This window comes from Suricata suricatta, chromosome 16 (assembly GCF_006229205.1).
Source record: "Suricata suricatta isolate VVHF042 chromosome 16, meerkat_22Aug2017_6uvM2_HiC, whole genome shotgun sequence".
NCBI lineage: Eukaryota > Metazoa > Chordata > Mammalia > Carnivora > Herpestidae > Suricata > Suricata suricatta.
In genome coordinates this window covers 43,922,634-43,947,317 of record NC_043715.1, presented here as the reverse complement: position 1 = coordinate 43,947,317, position 24,684 = coordinate 43,922,634, and the positions used below count along the sequence as shown (strand labels likewise).

Sequence of the window (24,684 nt, the reverse complement as noted above, 5' to 3'; positions counted from 1 at the left end):
AACGGGTTAACTTACCGTTTTGTTGCAAACTGTTCCCCTGCCCCTTCTTCCTACAGAAAATTGCTTAGTCACTGCCCCACTGTGATTGGTTCTTATTGTCCCACTGTGATTGGTCATTTAGAAGGGCAAAGAACAAACATGATAGGTTCCCATCAAAACTGGTGATGGGCGTGTTACAATGTAATCGGCTATCCAGGAATCATATGTATGCCTATATAATCTCAAGTGTCCATTGTTCGGGGCCATTCTCTGCTCCTTAACACCAGGGAGATCAGGTTTGGCCCGGCCGTAAATAAAATCTGTGATAAAGCTAAGACTCTCTGACTATTGCCTGAGTGAGTTTGATCTCAGTGGGTTACAACAAAGTGTCTAAAAAGTTGGTATTTTAAGCATAAATAATACAGGCAAATGTTTAACAAGTTTAATGATGGAAAGTAAATTTAAAAACCTATAGGATTAAAAAATACAGAAACAACCTCAATGAAAAAGCTCAAGGAAATGAATAATTTCGAAGGTAATATGGGAGGAAGGAGGAAAGATGGCAGAGTAAGAGGATCCTGAGCTCACCACTTTGTCACACAGACACACTGGGGTAACAGCTACATACATCTCTGCGACTAAGAACAATCCGAAGACTGTGGAGACTGGTGGAACAAGGCTTCCACAGCTAATAATAGGGAGAGGGCCACTTTGCAAAGAGTAAAAAAGGTGGAGACACGGTTGAAAACCAAACCCCTGGTATGAGACTAATCGGAAAATGGAGGGACATCATAAGCATGGACAAGTGTTAGGATCAGACCACACACCAAGCACTGGAGACCTGCACTGAGATGAGGCCCCATAAGATCTGGCTTTGAAAGCCAGGAAGGCTTATTTCCAGGATCTTTAATTTTTTTTTTAATTTTTAGATTTTTTATATTTATTTATTTTTGAGAGACAGAGAGCGTGAACGGGGAGGGGCAGAGAGAAAAAGAGACACAGAATCTGAAGCAGGTTCCAGGCTCTGAGGTGTCAGCACAGAGCCCAATGCGGGGCTCAAACCCATGAACCATGAGATTATGACCTGAGCCAAAGTCAGACGCTCAACCGATTGAGCCATCCAGGTGACTGAGCCACCCAGGCACCCCATCCAGGATCTTTAAAAATCAGTGGGATTAACCCTAGGAGAGCTGGAGGGCAACTGGGAAACTGCCAGCATACTAAATAAGTTGGCCTGAGACAAAGTACAGAAACAGCAGTCTAAAAAGCACCTCAGGTATAAGATTATTGACTAATCTTAGCAAGTGCTTGAGGGACAGGGAACAAAAGTGCCGGTGGGAGCCTTTTCTCTTCTCCCCCAATCTAGATAGCCAGAGGCTTGCAAAAGCCGACAGTACCACTCTCCATCTCCCTGCTCGCACTGGTACCGACCTTCTCCATCCAACTCATCTACTCAGAAGGGATTCCCCCAAAGCAGCTACTACTTCCTCACCCTCGCAGGCAGCTCTGGATAGACTGGTGCCACGCCAATTGATTCCTGCCCTGGGGAGGACAGAGATAACCCTACACGTCCGTTTCTGCAACAGGGTCTCTTAGCTGTTTTTGCAGGGAGCAAATCCTGCCCTGTAGTGCACCTGCAGCTGTAGAGGCTAATTGTAGACAGGTAGGCTAAAAGCTGGCCCTACCGACCAACAAGCCCATGCTGGTGGCAGCCAGCCTTTCAACAAATCAGGGAGCAAACCCTGCCCGCTGTGCCCACAACAAGCAAAGCAGATCATTGCAACTGGCTTGGCTTAAAACAAAGGTAGCAGCTCAGACATCACAGGAGGGAGCATGAAGCCGACACAGAGGGCACCACTGGAGTTCCTGGTTCTGGTCAGCAGGGGGGATTGCATTAGAGGGAACCACAGGACCTCTCCAACATAGGCCTCACATTTCAAGGCCAGGAGATGTAGCTGACCTACCTAATACACAAAAACATACACAGAAAGTTAGACAAAATGAGACAGAAGAATTATGTCTCAAGTGAAAGTACAAGACAAAATCAGAGTAAAAAAGCTAAATTAAATGGAGATAAGCAATATGCCTGATAAAGAATTCAAAGTAATGATCATAAAGATTCTGACTGGACACGAGAAAAGAGTGGATGAACTCAGAATTCAGCAAAGGGATAGAAAATATAAGAAAGAACCAGTCAGAGCTGAAGAATTCAACAACTGATATAAAAAAATACATTAGAGGAAATCAACAGCAGATTACAGGATGCAGAAGAATAGATCAGTGATTTGGAAGAAATGAAACAAGGTGAAAAGCAAAAGAAGGAGAAGGAGGAGAGGGTGGGGGAGAAGAGAAAGAAAGAAGAATGAAAAAAAAAAGCAGCCGAGAAAAGCAGAATAGGTTAAGGGAACTCTGCATCGTCATTAAGAGAAATAACATTTTGGGGAGCCTGGGTGATTCAGTTGGTTAAGCATCTGTTTGGCTCGGGTCATGATCTCACAGTTCTTGAATCTGAGCCCAGCATCGGAGTCTGTGCTGACAGATGAGTCTGGAGCCTGCTTCAGATTCTGTGTCTCCCTCTCTCTGTGCCCCTCCCCCACTCATGTTCTGTCTGTCTCCTCAAAAATAAATAGACATTAAAAATATTTATATATTAAAAAAAAGAGAAGTAACATTTGTACTATAAGGATCTGAGAAGAAGAAAGAGAAAGAGGGGGCAGAAAACATATTTGAAGAAATAACAGCTGAAAACTTCCCTAACATGGGGAAGGAAACAGACACCCAAGTCTAGAAGTCACAGAGAGCCTCAACGAAGATGAACCCAAATAGGTTCACACCAAGACATGCAATTACAGTAGCAAAAAGTTAATAAAGAGAATTTTAATGCAACAAAAGACAAGAGAAGTTGTATACAAGGGAAAACCTCATAAGGTTATCAGCTGATTTTTCAACAGAAACTTTGCAGGCTACAAGAAAGTGGCATGATATATTCAAAGTGCCAAAAGGGAAAAACCTACAACCAAGAATACTCTACCCAGTGAGGTTATCACTCAGAATAAAAAAAGAGATAAGAATTTCCCAGACAAAAAAAAAGTTAAAGGAGTTCATCACCTTACAAGAAACCATCCTTACAAGAAATGTTCAAGAGAACTCTTTAAGTGGAAAGAAAAAGCCAAAACTAGGAGCAAGGAAATTTTGTAAGGAAAAAATTCACCTGTAAAAGCACACATATACTAAAGGGAGTAAATTAATCACTTAGAAAGCCAGTATAGAAATTTAAGCACAAAAGCAGAAACATCAATTAAATCTACAAAAATTTGTCAAGGGACACAAAATAAAAAGATATAAAATATGACATCATATACATAAAATGTAGAGGATGAGTAAATACTTAGTGCTTTTAGAATGTGTTCAAACTCAAGCAACCATTAACTTAATAGACTGCTAAACACATGTTATATATTGGCCCCAAATCAAAAACTTATAATATATACACAAAAAGGGAAAAAAAAAATCCAAGCATAACATCAAAGAAAAGCTTCAAACCACAAGGGAAGAAAGCAAGAGGAGAAAGAAACAGAAGGGCTACAAAAATCAGGATAACAATTAATAAAATGGCATTAAGTACATACCTATTTATAATCATATTAAATATATGTGAACTGAATGGTCCAATCAAAAGACACAGGGTACTAGAAGGATAAAAAACCCAACACCTATCTATATGCTGCCTATCAGAAACTCACTTCAGACCTAAGGAGACATACAGACTGAAACTGAACAGATGGAAAATCATATACCATGAAAAAAAAAATGCCAGGTAGCATTACTTATATCAAACAAAATAGACTTACAGACTGTAGCAAGAGGGCACTTGGGTGGCTCAGTTGGTTATGCACTGACTCTGTATTTTGGCTCAGGTCATGATCTCAGGGCTCATGAGATCTGCTCTGCTAGCACGGAGCCCACTTAGGATTCTCTCTCTCCCTCTCTCTCTGCCCCTCTCCTGATCACTCGTGTGCGTGCTCTCTCTCTCAAAATAAACAAACAAACATTAAAAAAAAAAGACTGTAGCAAGAGACAAAGAAGGGTACTACATAATGACAAAGGGATATGTCCAATAGGAGGATATAACAATTGTAAGTATCTATGCACCCAATACAGAAGCACCTAAATAATAAAAGAAATTAATAGACATAAAGGGAGAAATTTATAACATAATAGTATTAAAAGGCTTTAACAGCCCACTTACATCAATGATCAGACAGAAAATCAATAAGGAAACAGTAGCTTTGAATGACATATTAGACCAGATGAACTTAACAATATATATAGTACATTACTTCCCAAAACAGCAGAATACACATTATGTTTAAGAAGACATAGAAAATTCTCCAGGACAGATCACATTTAGGCCTCAGAAGTCTCAATAAATTTAAGAAGACTGAAATCATATTAAGCATCTTGTCCACCCTTAACTATTTTACAGTAGAAAAAAACCCTGGAAAAAACAAATACATGGAAGCTAAACAACATGTTATTAATTAACCAATGCAGATTACACAGTGTGTTCACTTTGAAAATTAACTGACTTTGAGGAAAAAACTAGATATACAGAGAAGCTGCGAGACAGGGACACACAGTCAAAGAAAGGTGTATCTCGGTATAAGAAAGCTTTGAGCTGAGGGGGGAAAGGCAGTAAAGTGAAGTATGTTTGATAGCTAAGAGTGCAGGATAAGTTTGAAATAGAAAGATTTCAACAGAGGCATAAAGAAAAAAATGAAGTTTGGAGGAAACGGAATTATCCTTGAAGAGGAGGCAAACATCACTTATTCTAAGAATAAAGAAGAAATAAGGAACCATGGATTCGATTCACTAAAATCATAAATACTCACAAAAACTATGTATACCAGGCACTGAATGATCTAGGGGCTGGAAATACATCAGTAAATCAAATAAAATATACTCTCTGTTCACATTTCAGTAGACTAAAATTATAAGAATTTACCAGAAATTAATAGATTGTGGCCCAATCTATAGCAAATACCACTGGGTTACTCAACTACAAGAGGTCACACTATAATAAAAAACTAGATATATATTCACTGGCCTATGACAATAGGTGCCAATGACAAGCAGACTTCTAAGAAATGTTTATTTTAATCCTTATTTACAATGCAATTATGTAATGAATTTCTGCTCTGGTTTGCTTCACCCATAATAATCAAATTGCAAATTGAAGTCCAATTTTAATATCTCTGAATGAATGCATTTTGGTATTACCATATTTTAACTCTTGGTCTTAATCTTCCAATCCTATTTCCTCTGAAAATGCTTTATGTGTATAGGATTTTCCAATTTACTATATGGATTACTGTATTCCTCTTAAACTACACTGTAGAATAAAGTAGAGAATATATTATTTAAAATTTACCTGGGACTCAGTCATTTCCTCTTCTTTCTGGTAATAGACAGGGCTTAATAGGGCAGAGCTGGGAAAGAAAAGAAAAGCCATTAGATCAGGTATGCTTTGTGGTTTCAGAAACCTGTCCCCAGAAAGTGGATTAACAGTCAACCTGTAGCAAAATGATTCTTGGATCCATCAGAAAGGCCAAGAATATTAACACCAGAGGTGCTGAGAAGTACAAGGATGACTGGTAAGATGTGTGGCTTAGGCATCAGGTGGGTAAGAAAATGACGTCACATGTGGGAGACGGCCCATGAATCTGTCAATAGCTCTGTGTTAGAAAACAGTTCACATGAAGCAGGAAGACATATGGCTTCATGAAAGCATAAAACAAGAAAATTAGGAAACTGACAAAACACCTAAGGTGTTTTAATGTATTGAGACATTACCAACTAAATGAGAATTTAACCAAAATGGCGACATAATTATATCCTTTCAAGGAAAGCGTAAGAAATTTGTGTGTCTGAGTGATGTTTATTGGAGATACTGGTGGTGGTAAGAAAGTTAAATTCTTATTTGCCATAGTAAACGAAAGTAAAAAACTATATATATATATGTAATAGAGCACACTTAAGAGCTGAAAGTGGTTAAAAAAAAAAGCTGAAAGTGGTTCTTTCTGGGTATAGGAATTAGGGATGGGAAAAAAAAGTATAGTTTTTCTTCTTTTTATTTCAAGTCTAGTAGCACTATTTCATTTTTTTTTAAATAAAATTCACGTTAGGGCGCCTGGACGGCTCAGTTGGTTAAGTGTCCAATTCTTGATTTCAGTGCAAGTCATGATCTCACAGTTCATGAGTTTGAGTCCCGCATCAGGCTCTGCAATCACAGCATGGAGCCTGCTTAGGATTCTCTCCCCTCGCTCTGCCCCTCCCCCACTCATACATACTCGCTTGCTCTCTCTCAAAATAAACAAAACATAAGTAATAGAAGAGGACTAATTAACAGGCGAGGACAGCAGAGTAAGATGGTATCCCAGCAGTTCCCCAGCACCCACAGCACAAGTTCCGTGAAGAAAATTTGATCCTTTGCTAAAGACAGAGAGCCAGCATACTCTTAAAGGCCAGAGAGTTACTAATAGTCGCCCTTACCTTCACCTTATTCCTTGAAAAGTAAACCTTAATTTTTTTCACATGACAACATACCTTCTAAGGATAAATCATGACTGATCAATGAGGGTAATCCTCCTTCCCTTTGCCAGTGACTCACTTTCCCAGCACCCCTTCCAGGTATGAGTTACAATGTGACAAAATATTGGCTAAAAGGAGAAGAGTTACGGAAAAATTTGTGATACATGTATTTTTTTCTGCACATATCTCCTGCACATAGCAGCCCCTTGGGCCTGAGGGTGGATACTAGCACATTCTGTTGTTAGGGCTGTTGTATCTCTATAGTGGGCATGGGTCTATGTGGGCACCGATTAAAAGAGGAATTATTGTATTAAGAGCATTTGCTTAAGGTGAACTGAAGTCATCAACTAGCCAGACAGAAGACACCAATCAGGACTCCCCCTACTGTCTTTCTTCTTTCCTGAATCATCAAATTTCTCAAGTACAGGCAGGAAACAGAAAATGGAGAGAAAACAAGTCCATAATTGCTTTGAGGCACCTAATGACGGATTCATCGTAGAATTTCTAACAGTAGCAGTATGCGAACTGGAAGGGTAGTTCCACAAAAATAACTTTATATGCTGTTAAGGACTGACGAAGGCGAGAGAGATGAGAGCCCCTATTTAAGGAGGACTTTCCCCCATCAACTGTCATATTTATATTACATTTGTCTCATTCTGCCTTGCATTTTGGGTTCTACTTCTATCTTCACTGATCTCTATAAAAAAGATTGCTAAGAATTTGACTGGGATTACGTTCAACCTACAGATCAAATTAAAGAGACACGAAAACATGAATCTTCTGATCCATGAATGTAGTAGTTTTCTCCACTTATTTTTTATTTCTTTCATCACAGTTATTTTTTTCCATTTTCAGCATACAGTGCCTCCACATATTCTGTGAGATTTATTTTTAAGTATCTTATTTTGGGGAGTGCTAATAATTTTTTTTTACTTCAAACTCCCAACTGTTCATTGCAAGAATATAAAAATGATTTGACTTTATATACTGATTATATATCCTGCAACCATGATAAATAAAAGATCTAGGAGCTTTTTCATAGATTCTTTGGGGTTTTCTATCTAGATTGTCTGCTAATAGAAACAGCCGTATTTCTTCCTTTCCGATTTATACGTCTTTGTCTTTGTCTTGCTTTATTGCACTGGCTAGGACTTCCAGTACAACGGGGAATACCGGTGGTGATAGAGGACGTCTTCACTTTGTTGCTAATCTTAGAGGTAAAGCATTATCTCACCACCAAGTAGAATGTAAGCTCCAGTATTCTGGGTTTTTTGTTTCTAGAGGACCTTTAGTAAAGAACATCCCCTTCTCCTATTTTGCTGAGATTTTTTCATGAATAAATGTTGAATTTTGTCAACTGCTTTTTCTGCATCTATTGAGATAATTATACAATTCTTTTTTACTCTTTTGGTGAAGTATAGTCACTGATTTTCCAATAATGAACTTAAAATTCTTCTTGTATTCCCAACATGAATCCCTTTAATCATGTTATATTATCCTTCGTATATTGCCAGATTCAATTTTTCAGTTCAATATTGAGGATTTTTGTATCTAAGTCCATGAGAAATACTGGTCTGCAGTCTTCTTGTCATGTCTTTGCCTGGATTTGGTATCGGGGTACAGCTGGTCTCATAAAATGAGTTGGAAAGTGTTCTGCTGCTTCTACTTTCTGGGAGAGTTTATATAGAATTGTTATAATGTCTTTCTTAGATGTTTGCTATTTCACTTGTGAAATTATTTGGGTGTATAGTTTCCTTTTTTAGAAAGTATTTTTATTTACTGAAGTCTAACTGACATATAACGTTATATTGGTTTCAGGTATACAATATAATGAATGGATATTTGGGTACACTGTGAAAGGATCATCAAAATAAGTCTAGTTCATATACATCATCTTACATAGCTATAAGAAGGTTTTCTTGTGATAAAACCTTTTAAGACCTATTTCCTTAGCACGTGTCACATATGCAATACAGTACTGTTAACTATAGTCATTATCCTATACATTACATCCCCAGGACTTGTAACTAGAAGTTTGTACCTTCTGACCACCTTCACCTATTTGTCTTACCCCTACCCAACCCCTTGTTTCTGGCAACCTCCAATCTATTCTCTTTATCTATGACCTTGGTATGGGGGGGGCATTTATTTTTTTAGATTTCACATACAAATGCAATCATATAGTACTTGTCTTCCTCTGACTTATTTCACTTAGCATAATGCTGAGGTCCATCCATGTTGTCACAAATGGCAAGATTTTATTCTTTCTTATGGCTAAATAATATGCCTATGTATGTATGTATGTGTACACACACGCACACATTTTCTTTGCCCACTCATCCACTGATGGGACACTTAGTTTACAACCATATCTTGGTTATTATAAATAATGCTTCAATGAACATGGGTGTACATATTTCTTACTAAATTAGTATCTGTTTTCTTCAGAAAAACACCCAAAAGTGGTATTGCTGGATCATATGGCATTTCTATTTTAAAATTTTTTTAATGTTTGTTTATTTTTGAGAGACAGAGAGACAGAGCATGAGCAGGGGAGATGCAGAGAGAGAAGAAGACACAGAATGCGAAGCAGGCTCCAGCCTCCGAGCTGTCAGCACAGAGCCCAATTCGGGGCTCGAACTCATAAACTGCGAGATCATGACCTGAGCTGAAGTCGGCCGCTTAACCAAGTGAGCCACCCAGGCGCCCCGGCATTTCTATTTTTAATTTATTGAGGAACCTCCATACCATTTTCCACAGGTTCTCTACCAATTTACATTCCTACCAACAATGCATAAGTGTCCCCCCTTCTCGCCATCTTTGCTGACGCTTGTGATTTCTTATCTTTTCAAGAACAGCCATTCAAACAGGTGTGAGGTGATACCTCACTGTGGCTTCCATCTGCATTTCCCTGATAATAAGTGATGCTTGAACATCTTTTCTGTATTCATTGACCATATTTATGTCTTTTCCAGAAAAATGTCTATTCAGATTTCCTGCCCCTTTTGTTTTTTATTTATTTATTTTTTAAATAATACTTTATTGTCAAATTGGTTTCCATCTAACACCCAGTGAGTGCTTCTCCCCACAAGTGCCCCCCCCTCCATGATGGAGAGAGAGGGACACAAACCCATTTATTTATTTATTTTCCATTTATTTTTTAAATGTTTTAAGTGTTTATTTATTTTTGAGAGAGAAAGACAGAATGCGAGCTGGGAAGGGCAGAGAGAGAGGGAGACACAGAATCTGAAGCAGGCTCCAGGCTCGGAGCTGTCAGCACAGAGCCCGACATGGGGCTCAAAAAAACCACGAACCGTGAGATCACGACCTGAGCTGAAGTCAGACACTTAACCCACTGAACCACCCAGGTTTCCTGCCCATTTTTAAAACTGGATTGCTTTGGGGATTTTTGCTATTGAACTTTGAGTTCTCTATATATTCTGGATATTAACTCCTCATCTGATATATAATTTGCAAATATTTTCTCTCATTTAGTAGACTGCCTTTCATCTTGTTGATGGTTTCCTTTGCTGTGCATAAGCTTTTTAGTTTTATGTAGTCCCACTAGTTTTAATGTTGTGGTTTTGTTTTTGGTATCCCAGGCTTTTAAATAGAAATTCAATTTCATTAATAAATATATAACTATTCGAGTTATTTCTTATTGAGTAAATATTGGTAGTTTCTGTCTTTCAAAAAATTTACCCATTTATGTAAGTTGAAGAATTCATGGACTTTGAGTATCTGTAGTATTCCTTTACTACCCTTTCAAGATCTGTGGGATGAGCGTGACACCCCATCTTTCAATTCTAGTATTGGCAATTCCTATCTTGTCTCTTTTTTTCATAGTCAGACTGTCTGGAGGTTTAACAATTTTATTGATCTTTTCAAAAGACTAGTTTTGGTTCATGGATTTTCTCCATTATTTGTTTGTTTATAGTTTTACTGAATTCTGCTCTAGTCATTAATATCCATTTATTTTTATTTGCTTTGGGGTTAATTAGCTCCTTTTCTCCCATGGTTCCTTAAAGTAGAAGTTAATACTGATTTGAGCTTTTTCTATTTACTTACAGCATTTTAGTGCTATGAATTTCCCTGTAATTACTGAGTTAGCTGCATCCCACATGATAATGTTGCATTTTTGTTCAAAGTATTTTTATTTTATTTATTTGGTTTTTACTTTTTTTGGAGGGGAGGGAGAATGAGAATGAATCTTTAGCAGGCTCCACACCTAGTGCAGAGCCCAAAGTGGGGTTCAATCTCAGGAGTGAGAGTATGACCTGAGCTGAAAACAAGAGTTGGACAACTTAACCAACTGAGCCACCCAGGCACCCCCAAAGTATTTTTAACTTCCTATGATGATCTATATAGAAGTCGGTTGCTTAATATCCAAGTATTTGAAGGTTACCCAGATATCTTTCTTTTCTTTGATTTCTAGTTTTATTCTGGTATGATCTGAGAACATATTTTAAAAGACTTCTGGGGGCACCTGGGTGGCTCAGTCGGTTAAGCCTCCGACTTCGGCTCAGGTCAGATCTCACGTTCGTGGGTTCGAGCCCCGTGTTGGGCTCTGTGCTGACAGCTAGTTCAAAGCCTGGAGCCTGCTTCCAGTTCTGTGTCTCCTTCTCTCTCTGCCCCTCCCCCTCTCATGCTCTGTCTCCTTCTGTATCAAAAATAAATAAAACATTAAAAAAATAAAAAATAAATAAAAGACTTTTCTATTGCTTTGAAATTGCTAAAGTTTGTTTTATGGCCCAGAGTATGATCTATCTTGGTGAATGTCCATGTGTACTTGAGAAGACACATATTTTACTGTTGTTGGGTGGAGTATTCTGTAAAGGTCCTTAACATTTGAACATCAAAAAATTGACATTAAACAGTTGAATGTAGGCTGATAAATCCAGGTCTTCTAAAACCTTACTGACTTTTGTCCATTTTTTATCAATTACTGAGAAAGAAGATTTATAGTCCCCAATTATAACTATGCATTTGTCTATTTCTCCTTTCAGTTCTATCAGGTTTTGCTTCATACGTTTCAAGGTGCATATACATTTTGGAACTGTTGTTAGCTACATATACATTTTGGAACTGTTATATCTTCTTAGAGAACTGACCCCTTTATCATGATATAATGTCTCTTTTCATCCCTGATAATATTCCTTGTTTGAAGTCTGCTTGTCTAATATTAAAACTGCTATTTTTTAAGTTCATATTTCTGCAATATTTCTCTATCATTTACTTTCAAGGCATCAATCTTTATATTTAAAATGTCTTTTTGTAAACAGCATTTAGATCTTTTATCCTATGCTGATAAACACCTTTATCTTTTAACTGGTGTGTTTAGATCAATAATATTTAATATAATAATTGCTATAGTTGGATTAAAATCTATCATCTTCTTAGCTATTTTCTATTTGCTCCATTTGTACTGTTTCTTTGTCCCCTACCACCCCCACCCACACCCCACCTTTTCTGCATTGGCTTGATTTAACTGAGCATTTTTTATTATTCCATTTTTTCTCCTGAACTAAATTATTATTTCTACCTCTTTAAAAAAATGTTAGTGGTTTCTCTATGTTTTACAATATACTACACTGCTTTACTTGTCCTACAGGGAACTTACAATAACATGTTCCAAATTCCTCCTTCCCATCCTTTGTGCTACAGTTGTCATAGCATCTCAGACTAGATGTTCTATTCATTCCAAATGTTATTTTTCTCTCCCCATTTGCAAAGAACTTACTGTGATATATATGTATCAATTTGTTCAATTTCTAAACTACTATGTGTTATGATCTCCTAAAATGAACTCTAGTGTAGTTAAAATACACATAATAACTTTGGCATCTCCTCCACCACCACCACCACCATCACCACCACCACCACCATCTCTTCCTGCTTGAATCCAAAGTTCCCCAAAACCCCAAAACTCATTGAGAGCCCTACCCCTGGCTTCAAATACACAGCAAACCTCTAGATTGCCTGAGCTGACACACTGGGGATACGGCGCTGCGGAGGGTAACTGAGGTGTTTTCTCTTCACCGCCACTCCAACTCTTCCCCAGTCTTCTCTCCCACTACTCACATGTGTCTGTGGGCTCTAGGTCTACGACCTCATTTGGCAACAAATGTTCAAATCACATGCAGGATGTGCCATTTATTTCCTTTTTTAAAGGCATAAAGTACTCGTCAACCATATTCATATCAATTTTTTTTTTAATGAAAAACCTAAAAACAGAACACCTGTTTCTTTCAAAGACACTGCAGAAGTGCCTGGATGGCTCAGTCAGTTAAGAATCGGACTCTTGGTTTCAGCTCTGTCATTATCTTATATTTGTGGGTTCGAGCCCCACATCAGGCTTCATGCTGACAGTGCAGAGCCTGCTTGGGATTCTCTCTCTCTGCCCCTCCCACGCTTGCTCTCTCTCTCTCTCAAAATTAATAAATTAAAAAAAAACTTAAAAATAAAAAAAGACACTGCATATCCATTACCTGGGAGCCATCTCCTGACCAGCCCCATCATCCACAGCTCCATCAGACTACTGCCTTCCTGTCCTTAAAGAAGTCAAATTAAGAACTACTTTACCTCTGATTGAGATATGCCTCTATATGGATCTACTTTACTCCCATATTCAGGATACTCATAAAACTTCAAGCAGAGTAAATACCAAAAAATCTATACGTAGGGATATCATACTCAAGGAAAAAAAAAAAAAATCAAAGAAGCCAGAGAAAAAGAATACCTTATGGATAGAGCCACAAGGATAAGAATTACAACCGAATTCTTATCAGAAATCATACAAATAAAACGTGAAGTAAAATATTTTATTTTATTTATTTTTTATGTTTGTTTATTATTGACACAAACAGAACATGAGTGGGGGAGGAGCAGAGAGAGGAAGACACAGAATCTGAAGCAGGCTCCAAGCTCTGAGCTGTCAGCACAGAGCCTGACGTGGGGCTCAAACCCACGAACCATGAGATCATGACCTGAGCCAAAGCTGGTCACTTAACCAACTCAGCCACCCAGGTGCCCCTGAAGTGAAATCTTTTAAAGTATTAAAGAAAATCCTGGAAAAGCATCCTTCCAAAGCAAAGGAGACTAATATTGTAGTTAACTAAATGGAAATTCAATTAAAACTTAAAAAAAAAAGTGAAGGAGAAATAAAGACTTTCTCAAATGAACAAAACTGAATTCTATCACCAGTAGACCTGCCTTGCAAAAAATGTTAAAAGTTCTTCAGGCAGAAAAAAATTATATAGATCAGAAACTTGGACCTACATAAAGAAAAGTCGAATAGCATAGAAGGTAAAAGAAAATCTTCTGGCTCTTTCATTCTTAATTTATCTAAAAGAAATGTTTATTTAAAAAAATAATTGTATTAGGTGATTATACATATTAGGTGACTTTATAGCACATGCATGAGTAAAATGAATGACATGAATGTCACAAGAATGAGAGGGAGGACTTGGGAATACAGCTGACCCTTGAACACCACAGGTTTGAACTATGTGGGTCTAGTTATATGGGTTTTTTTTTCCAATAAATACAGTACAATACTATAAATTATTTTCTCTTCCTCATAATTTTCTTAGTAACTTTTCTCTAGCTTACTTTCCTATAAAAATATAGTATATAATACATATAACTTAAAAATATGTGTTAATGAAGGGTTTACATTCAGTAAGGCTTCCAGTTAATAACAGGCTATTAGTAGTTAAGTTTGGGGAGAATTTAAAGTTACAGGTGGATTTTCAACTTCACAATATTTGATACCCCTAACTTCCATATTGTTCAAGGGTCAACTGTATAGTTACAAAGTTCCTTGCACTTGGGGCGCCTAGGTGGCTCAGTTGGTTGGGCGTCTGACTTCGGCTCAGGTCATGATCTCACAGTCCGTGGGTTCGAGCCCCGCGTCAGGCTCTGTGCTGACAGCTCAGAGCCTGAAGCCTGCTTCTGATTCTGTGTCTCCCTCTCTCTCTGCCCCTCCCCCACTCGCTCGCGCGCTCTCTCTCTCTCTCTGTCTCTCAAAAATAAAATAAAGACCAAAAAAAATTTTTTTTAAAGTTCCTTGCACTTTATCCCAGGCACTATAGAGATTTTTGAGACTGAACTCCGATTATTTGAAAATATATATTGTATAGGTGCCTGGGTGGCTCAGTCAATTAAGCATCCAACTTCAGCTTGGGTGATGATCTCATAGTTCTTGAGTTCGAGCTCCGCATCAGGCTCCATGCTGACAGCTTGGAGTCTGGAACCTGCTTTGGATTCTGTGTCTGTGTGTGTGTGTCTTTCTCTGCCCCTCCCTTGCTTGTGCTCTCTCTCAAAAATAAAAAATATATATATTTAAAAAGTTAGAAAAAAAAGAATAAAAAAATATATATTGTAAACTCTAGAGTAATACCAATTTTCTTTTTACAAGGATAAATCATACAGTAAGAGTGAACAATATGGAAACATACAAAATGCTCAATGAAAAACAGAAGTCCAGAAGAGAAAAAAAGAAACAGAGCAAATGGAATAAAAAAGTTACAAAAGCTGACTGATATTAATTCAACTATATAAATAATCGATTATGTGTAAATGGTCAAAACACAAAAATGGAAAAACAGGTTCCCACTGTAAAGTGGGAAAAAACACCAAGATCCCACTATATGTGCCTACAAGAAACTCATGTTAAATATAAACACTCAAATAGGTTAAAAGTAAAGCCAAAGTGTAAGAGTAGGAAATTCTAGGGGTCTATGTCTGCCCAGAAACTGAAAAAGCTGGCAAAACCCGTCAGAATCAGCCTGATAGTAACTCTGAAAGATAGTCAAAGGATACAAACAAGCAAATGCTTAGGGAGAGAGGTGAATTAAACACAGTAGGAGATCTGTGTGGCATCTTAACTAACCTGTTCACAATCACAAAAGCAAGGAAAACACTAAGGTACTAAGAATAACGGAAACAAGAGCTGCGAAAAAGCCATTTATTCAATTTACTGACATTCATAAAAGTGGTTTTAAATAAAGATCATGCTTAAGAATAGAAGTGAGCATGGTAAAGATGGCATTTTCCCCAATATTATCTATAAAATTAATAAAATTCCAGTAACAGTTCAAAACACATTTTTCATTCAACTTGTCAAGTCAATCTTCAAATTTATTTAAGATGACCTGAGAAAAGTGAGATTAAAAAAAGGAACATGGAAATGGTAAGCTACAATAAGAGGGATGGCATGAATATACACATATCAAGCATAATTGCTCATGTTAAAAAAATGGAATGGAACCTCAAAAGACTAAAACATTTTTTAACGTTATTAATAGTAGAGAGAAACAAGGTGATAGAGGCACAAAAAGAATATAAACAAGACTTCTTTACCTTTTCTGACCACAATGCTATCAAACTAGAAATTCATCACAAGAAAACATCTGGAAAGACCACAAAGGCAGGGAGGTTAAACAACAGGGCACTAAACAATGAATGGGTGAACAAGGAAATCAAAGAAGGAATAAAGAAAAAAATACAGGGAAACAAATGAAAATGAAAACATGGCAGTTCAAAACCTCTGGGATGCAGCAAAAGCAGTCCTAAGAGGGAAGTAGATAGCAATACAGGCCTACCTTAAGAAGCTAGAAAACTCTGAAATAAATGACCCAACCTTACACCTAAGCAGCTAGAAAAAGGAAAACAAATGAAGCCTAAAGCCAGGAAATAATAAAGATTAGAGCAGAAATAAAATCACCTAGAAACTCTACTCCTGAAACCAATATTGCACTGTATATTAACTAACTAGAATTTAAATAAATAAAAATTAAAAACAAAAACCAAAAACCAAATGATAGATCAATGAAACCAGGAGCTGGTTCTTTGAAAAAATTTGTAAAATTATAAACCTCCAGACAGATGTGTCAAGAAAAAAAGAGAAAGGACCCAAATGAATAAAATCACAAATGAGAGAAATAACACCACAGAAATACAAATATGGATGAATAAATGAGCAAATAGAAGATACAGGAAGAAAGTCAAAGTAAAAAGTGGGTATTTCTGGATTTTTAAAATTGGAAATAGTAATATGAACTCATGAAGCCCATTCTGTTAAGAAAATACTTCCTGCTAAAACATTAATAAACATTGAAAACATGCCAAGTGAAGAAAGCCAGTCACAAAAGATGACATACTGTATGATTTCATTTATACAAAGTGTCTGGAACAGGCAAATTTGTAGAGACTGAAAGCTGATTACTGGGTTGATTAGACTGGGATGAGGGAGGGGAATAGGAGACTGATTGCTAATAGGTATTTCAGGACAGACAAAATGCTCTAAAATTACATTATGGTGATGGGTATACCTGTGAATATAGTAAAAAACAAACAAACACTGAATTATACACTTTATTTTTTATTTTGAGAGAGAGAGCGAGAGAGCATGAGCAGTGGAGGGTCAGAGAGAGAGGGAGACACAGAATCTGAAGCAGGCTGCAGGCTCTGAGCTGTCAGCACAGAGCCCAATGCGGGGCTCGAACCCACAAACCATGAGATCATGACCTGAGCCGAAGCCGGACGCTCAACCGACTGAGCCACCCAGGCACCCCTGAACTATACACTTTAAATGAATAACATATATCAAGCTATTAAAAACATAAGAGTGTATTTCCCAGTTCTGTCTACCAAAATGGAAAAAAAAAATCTATAAACAATGACCATGCCAGTAACAATAAGCACTATAACAGTGGTTTCAAAATATCATTTCCTAATAAAAGGAATCAGGGCACCATAAAGAAATGCCTGATTCCACGCCTAAGGCAGGAAATGTTCAAAATGATCTTGGAATAACCTTTCATACAGAAATGTAGGACACTATCAAAGACTTCCAGAGATGTGTTAAAAAGACTTGGAAGAATCTTGAAAAGATAACCAAAGATGGGAAAATTTGACCATCATTTGAGTCACATCAAATATGCTAAAGTCTATTCATATATAACAGTAAAATAATTCCCCCTTTGGAAATGCTAAGGAACCAATTCAATATCCTGAAAACCTAGAAAGGGAAAGAATCAATATATTCTGCTTTTCCTATAAAATAAAATCTTCCCTCAAGTTAACCAAAGAGTTGATGAAGGAAATTTTTTCTTTTCAAAAATACTCCAGCCAATAAATGAAGAAGGAATGCAGAACTCAAATACCATTTATACCAAATACCATTTTGTAATCCCTACTGAAATATAGCTGATAAACTTCCATGTTTTCTTGAACTGGTACGGTGGTAACATGAGGGATTGTTCTATTTTGAAAACAAATGACAACTAAAGGAAAATACCCCACCTCTCTACCTTACTTTCTCTAGTATTTCAACCCAACAGCCCTTCAATGCCATCAGGAACTTCATTCATTCTACTAATTTTTCACTGTCCTTCATTCCTATCTTCACTTTTCTACTTCCCTGGCCTGACTGTGAACAATCAATATAATTAGTTCCTTGCCAACTTAGACACCCTTGCCTCACACTAGTCCTAATTAGTTCATGAAACCAACACTCTGGTTAAATCCAACTTCATCTATCCCTTTATTTCACTCCTTCTTCCTTTTAAAGAAAAACTTAAAGAATTATCTAGGATAGGTAACTCCAATTTTTTTTCTCCATTTCTCTCTTTAGCCCCATACTCCACTGAAACTGCTCTTCAAGGTCATCAATGACTTTCATGCTGCTAAAGTCAACATTCTTTTCTCAGTCCTCATTTCACTTGGCCTATCAGCAGCACTGACACTGTTCTTGTTAACATACATTTTTCCTTTGGTTTCCAGGGTATCAAACTCACCCAGTTTCCTTCTAATCATTCTAGCTAGTCCCTTTCAGTCCTTTGGGCTGGTCCTTCTCATTTCCCAGGCTTTGTTGGAGTGACCCAGAGATAAATCCTTTCCCTCTACCTTTTTCTATCTACCTTACCCTTTAAGCGATCTCATTCAGTCTGTTCACTTTAAACATCATCTACATACTGATAATCCCCAAATTTATGTCTCTAGCCTAGATGTTACATCATTCTTTAAAAAAATGTTTATTTTTTGAGAGAGAGGGAAAGAAAGCGTGCACACACAAGCGCATGTACACATGTGAGCACACAGACATGCCCCAAGCAGCAGGGGGCAGAGAGAGACAGAGAGAGAGAAATCCCAAGCAGCTGTGCTAACTTAACCAACTGGGCCACCCAGGCAGTCCTCTTAGATCCTTCTTTTGAACTTCATAGTTATATATCCCATTGCCAACTTATCACCTCCACGTGAGTGTTCAGTGGGCATCTCATGCTTCATGTACTATATTCCAAATGGAAATCGATCTCCCTATGCCAAGTCAGTTTTTCCTACTCTCTTTCCTTTCTCAGTTAATAACTCTGCTCTTCAAGTTTCCCAGATTGAAAAATACTGTGTCATCTTGTCACACTTATACTCCACAAAAGTTCCTTCATAAAACCCCACCAGCTCTATTTTACATTATATCCAATACATGACTACTTCTCACCATTTTTACTACTCTGTTCCAGTTGACGGGAAACTCACCATTTTTCCTACCTGTTCCAGGTGATGGACATCTTTTCCCCAGATTATTGTAAAGGTTCATAAATGGTCTCTTCTGCCCTCACCCACCCCCCATCCTTCCTCCTGTAGTTCTCATTAGAGCAGCCCAAGTGATCCTCTTACACTGTAGGCAAGATAGTATCACTCCCATGATCAAAACTCTCCAAACAGCTTCCCAGTCATTCACAGTAAAAGCCAAATCATAATATGGCCCATATTATGAACCTGATCTGCCCTCCTTCCCTCCAATTACCTCTCTTCTCTTATTCCCCACCAGTCCCCATCTCATTTGCTGTATTTCAGCCACACCTGCCTCTCTGCTGTAACAGGCATGTTCCCACCTCAGGACTTTTACAACTGTTGTTCACTCCGCCTGCAATCACATGCAAAGCTCCTTCAGATCTTTTGGTTTTTTATTATTTATTTTGAGAGAGAGAGATAGTACATAAGCGTTGAGTAGAAGAAGGGCAGAAGGAGAGGGAGAAAAAGGATCCCAAGCAGGCTTCACAATGCCAGCATGGAGGCTGACTCAGGACTCAAACCCACTAACCAGAGATCATGACTTCAGCTGAGAGAGAGCTGGATGCTCAACTAAGACACCCCGGCGCCGCACTTCCATCATTATCTTTATTATTACCTTTTTAAGATGCCTTCCCTAGCTACCCCATCTAAAACTCTAATTCCCTCCTCTCATTCTATATATCCTTCTGTTTTACTTTTTCTCTTACTAGTTTTCACTACTGAACGTATGCTATATTCAACTCACTCACCTCATTTATTATCTGGCTCACGACAATGTAAGTACCATGACAGCAGAGTTTCGCTTTTGTTCAGTGCTATATCCAGGCATCTAGAATCATTTGTCACATAAACAGCAATCAATAAAAGGAGTGCTGATGAATGAATGAATACCTGAAGAATCTAGAAAATAAATTTGAAAATAGAATACTGCTTCAGAAAAGTATTTTAGAAAACACATAATTCACAAAGATTTTTAAAATGCTTGACTTCAGTAGTAACCAAACTGCAAATTAAAGTCATTTTACATCTATGAGGTTAGCAAGGATTACTAATAGTGGACAACCCTTGGTGTATGATTATGCCAATAATACTGTAAATTATTGGAACCTTACAAGAGGATGATTGGATAGATTTAAGGAGTCTTTAACAACCACAAACATTTTGACCTTTCAGTTCCTCTTCTAGAAGCCTACCCCTTCGCCCCTCCCCCAAATTAGGAACTGCATTATAACATATGACAACTAATTGTGATAAACACATTGTTCATAATTGCAGTTGGAAAGAACAAATTACCCATCAACAGGAGTAAATGTATTAAAATACAGAGCATGAAAAACTTTAAAATGACAACATAAATGTATAAATACTTAAATGGGAAGACACTGTTGTTAAACGACAAAGGTAGTTACAGACCTGGATGTGCAGCGTTATAGCAATCTCTAAGCTTTTATGCACACATATAATACAGCAATGCATATATGTATTCACAGAGGAGTGGAACGATGGGGAGTAAACTTTGACAGTGGCTGGCAGAATCATGAGTGTTGTTTTCCATGACCTTTTCTGTAGGTCTCAAGTTGGGGCGGGGAGTGGGGGGCAAGGAGCATGAAGTTAGTATGCACACAAAACAACGTGGCTGATACACAAAAATAAACTTTAAGATAAACAAATACTAAAAGTGTTGGGGCTATTGATATTTCACCTAAAAACACATTTCCAATTATCATAACCAAAGAAATGAGGCACAAACCTAAACACACAAAACCGTGCTCCACCTTCCAACCACCGAGGTTATCATGCACTCACGATCCCACATTCGCGCACGTTCGCACCCACTCATACTGAAACGTAAAAGGCAAAGCACCCCACAAAAGTCCGCTTACACACACGTTCTCACGGCCACACTCAGTCACAGACAAATGTCTGGCAAACAGTTCCATCACGCGCCACTCCCACGGCCTCAGGGAACCACCCGTACGGGCACAGCCCTGCCGGCATCCTCCTCCAACACAGGCGCGGGGTCCGCAGGCCCCTACTCCCAACCAGCACAAAGGGTCCAGGACCCAGAGCTCGCGGCCTCCCGAGGACTCACCCACCAGCCCGCGAACACAGGTCCAATCCCACAACTCAGCGCCGCCCAAGTGGCACAACCGGTGCGGGACGAGTCGGAGGCGCCTGTAAGGTCAGCGTCGGCTGTGACTTAGGGCGGCACTGGCCTCGGTCCGTTAGACGCCGGACAACACTTCCCAGAGGCCCCCGCGGCTCACGGCGGGGCGGGCCCTCTTTCTTGTTGGCCGAGTAGCTGGAATAAGCTACAGCTGCGTTTAAGGGCGCCCAGATCTGCCCAGGAGGCACAACTGAGTTTTGCTGCAGCTGCTTCTCTTGAGCCCGGCGCTCCACTAGGAGCCTGGAAGGGCAACTTGGCGCTGAGAAGAATCTGAAAAGGTTGGCAACTTTTCAGGCAAGGACTACGTTTCCCAGAAGCCTTCACGGCCAAGTTTATTTTCTGCGCAAAGCCTCTTCCTCCTTACTGTTGGCTGGGTCTCCGGGTCCCGGTGTTATGTTGCCTGATCCGTGAAGGAAGCACTGCTGAGTGGGTTTAGTTCCGTCTTGTCCGGGCCCCGCACGGACTTCAGTGGGGTGAAGGCGGGGCAAGGTCAGGAGCCTCAAGCTCCTGGCAGGCACGCAGAAAAGAGAGGAGTGGTGGTGTGTGTAGGAGATTTAGGCCGTGGAACAAGGGGTAGGGGGTCTATGGAGTCGAGAGTCTCTGAGGTCCAGTGACTGAGGGTCGTGCGATTTTGCGACCATTTGTATGACCATGGTCTCGTTGTATGTTCTTGTGACCGTTTGATTCTGACCCTGCAGTTTTTTCAGATACTGTGTGCTTGTGTCAATTCTTTGTGTGTTTCTGCTTTTCGGATCCGAGTCTGTTACAATATTGAAAGTTACAAGGTTGCGCCTATAAACCATAGTAACCAAGATATTAAATGGGAGGAATTTTAGAGGTTTGTGAATCTATATAACTGAAACACCCATGCATTTTTATTGTTACTCCACTACTGCCCTAATGATTTTTCCTTTTTTTCAGTATCTCATATGGGTTCGGCTCTGACTTGAGAAGAATTAAAACACCATTGATAATGAAAGTTGAAGACTGCAATAATTCTGCAGAAGAGACTAAAATGGAGAAAATACCTATGAAAACACTAGCCCAATGCTTTTCTACTGTGATATGCTGACAATGAGAACAAAATGCTTCAAACTACAGCATGCTAAATATCAGGAACTTGTAGTTGTTGAAAATTATCAGAGAAGCTTCTGACTCATAAGCTTACCATCAAGCTATATAAAGCCAATAGAACTATGATACCTGTAGGATGCAATAGAAGGTGACTTCCTTTCACTAGATCATTTAATGGGCACTGTTTCAGAGTAATGTGAATCTGTTTCTGGAAAGGGACAAGAGACTCCCAAACACTACTTAAAAGAGAACATGCCCCCCCTAAATAAGTTTGGCTTGTATTTTGTCTTTACCCATAGCAATTTTCTTCTGTCTACTGTAAGAATTATTTTTGCTATCATTTTGTTAAGAGATGATAAAAAAACAGAGTTGCTTGTTCTATGTCAGTCCAGCTTCATGATTTTTTATACTTGGAGATTTGTCTAGATTTCCTTTTATTTCTGTTACCTTTGCTTTATATATTTTGAAGCTCTTTTATTGGATATTTTGAGTTTGAGTTGTGATAATTTCCTGTTGGACCAGTCCTGTTGGAATTTACTCTTTATAATAATTGTTTTAAAAAATCTTGGTCTATTTTGATATTACTATAGTTTCACTATCCTTTTGGTTAGTGCATTGTTTATCTCTTTCTATCCTTTTGTTCCTAATCTGTTTTATTTTTTTCTTATTTTTTAATGCTTTTTATTTATTTTTGAGAGACAGAGAGAGACAGCGCGAGCAGGGGAGGATCAGAGAGAGAGGGAGACACAGAATCTGAAACAGGCTCCAGGCTCTGAGCTAGCTGTCAGCACAGAGCCCGACGCAGGGCTCAAACCCATGAACCGTGAGATCTGACCTGAGCGGAAGCCAGCCGGACGCTTAACCGACTGAGCCACCCAGGCACCCCTAATCTATTTTATTTTTAAAGTGTGTCTGTTATTAAACAGCATTATTATCAAATCCATAGTTTGATATATTTAGTGAATTTACATTTAATGTAATTGGATTTTGGTCTACCACCTTAGAATGCATTTTCTTTTTGGGCTAGCTTTTTAAATTTTTAAAATTTTAATTTTGAGATAATTATAGATTTGCATGCAGTTGTAAGAAATAATTCAGAGATCCCATGTGCCCTTTATCCAGTTTCCTCCAATGGTAGCATCTTCCAAAATTATATATAATGTCACAGCCTGGATACATTGATACTGTCAAGGCTTAGAATATTTACATCATCACAAAGATAGTTCATGTGTTCTTTTGTAGCCACAGCCTCTACCCTTCTTCCCAAAGCCCCTGGTTTAAGGCCCCACAACCCTAATCTGTTCTCCCATCTCTGTAATTTTACTTTTCAAGAATATATAAATGGAATAATAAAATTTGTAATTTAGGAATTGGCTTTTTCATGCAGCACAATTCCCTGGAAATTCATATATGTTGTTACATGTGTAAATAATTCATTCATTTTTATTATTGAATGGTATTCCATGTAGACATACTACACATTGTTTAGTCACATGTGTTGTTTCCAACTTTTGGCGGTTATAACTAAAGATGCTGTACACATTCATGTACAGTTTTTTGTGTGAACATAAATTTTCACTTCTTCTAGGTAAACACCTAGGAAAGATTTTAGAAGGAATTTGGTGTTTCTAATACAATTTTGGAGGTTCCATTGGATTTTCTACATTAGATGATCATGTAACCTATGAAAAAAGACATTGGTACCTTTCTCCATCTGTTGTGAATTGTGATACCCATTTCTTTTCCAATATGCAGGTACCACCCACAAAATCTGGTTGGGATGTTGAGACTCTTGATGTCATATGTTCCACCAAGAGGGTAGGAAAAGTTTTATTGCTCATATAATGAAGCTTCCTAGGAAAAGCAGGATGGTCTTCTCAAGAAAGTCTGCAAATTGTTTGCAAGAGTAAGGAAAGGAAATTGGCAGAGAGGGTTTTTTTTTTTTTTAAATGTTTATGTTCTTGAGACAGAACAGAAGAACGGGGGTGGGTTGGGTGGGCCAGGGGACCTCTGTGTTTGTGGGATTAAAGTTGGTATGAAATACTTTGTTATCCTTTTAATATTTGTAGAATCTGTAGAGATGTCACTTCTTTCATTCCTGATATGGATAGTTTATGTGATTTCCCTTTCTTTCGTCATCAGTCTGGCTAGTTTTATCATATATATTAATCTCAAAGAATCACTTTTTGGTTCTATTGATTTATTTGTCAGTTTTCTATTTTATTGATTTCTGCTCTGCTCTTCATTATTTCCTTTACTTACACTGTGTCTTATTTGGTCTTATTTTTCTAGTATGT

The 24,684-nt window shown here is 38.2% G+C and overlaps 1 protein-coding gene and 1 long non-coding RNA gene across 7 annotated transcripts in view; one reads left to right on the top strand and one right to left on the bottom strand.

Moving 5' to 3' along the window:
* The window catches only part of LOC115281011 (zinc finger protein 569), a 93,690-nt gene that overhangs the window by 14,851 nt on the left and 54,155 nt on the right, over nucleotides 1-24,684 (bottom strand). The window contains exons 1-3 of one of the 4 annotated variants that reach the window (XM_029926202.1): nucleotides 21,239-21,577; nucleotides 19,896-20,046; nucleotides 5,411-5,468 (exon numbers count right to left, since the gene is read on the bottom strand). In XM_029926202.1, the coding sequence (XP_029782062.1) occupies nucleotides 5,411-5,468; nucleotides 19,896-19,900 (63 nt within the window). In that variant the 5' untranslated portion in view covers nucleotides 19,901-20,046; nucleotides 21,239-21,577. Of the gene's footprint in view, nucleotides 1-3,830; nucleotides 3,849-5,410; nucleotides 5,469-19,895; nucleotides 20,047-21,238; nucleotides 21,578-24,684 lie in introns of those variants that run through there. The other 3 variants (XM_029926204.1, XM_029926201.1, XM_029926203.1) reach the window with 3 other exon arrangements.
* On the top strand, nucleotides 21,417-22,773 carry LOC115281042. Of its 3 annotated transcripts, none has more exons than XR_003904039.1 (2): nucleotides 21,417-21,591; nucleotides 22,235-22,773. It is a non-coding gene; the product is annotated as an uncharacterized LOC115281042 (long non-coding RNA). The 3 variants fall into 3 exon arrangements; XR_003904038.1 differs by lacking the exon at nucleotides 21,417-21,591 and adding an exon at nucleotides 21,672-21,739; XR_003904040.1 differs by lacking the exon at nucleotides 21,417-21,591 and adding an exon at nucleotides 21,722-21,802.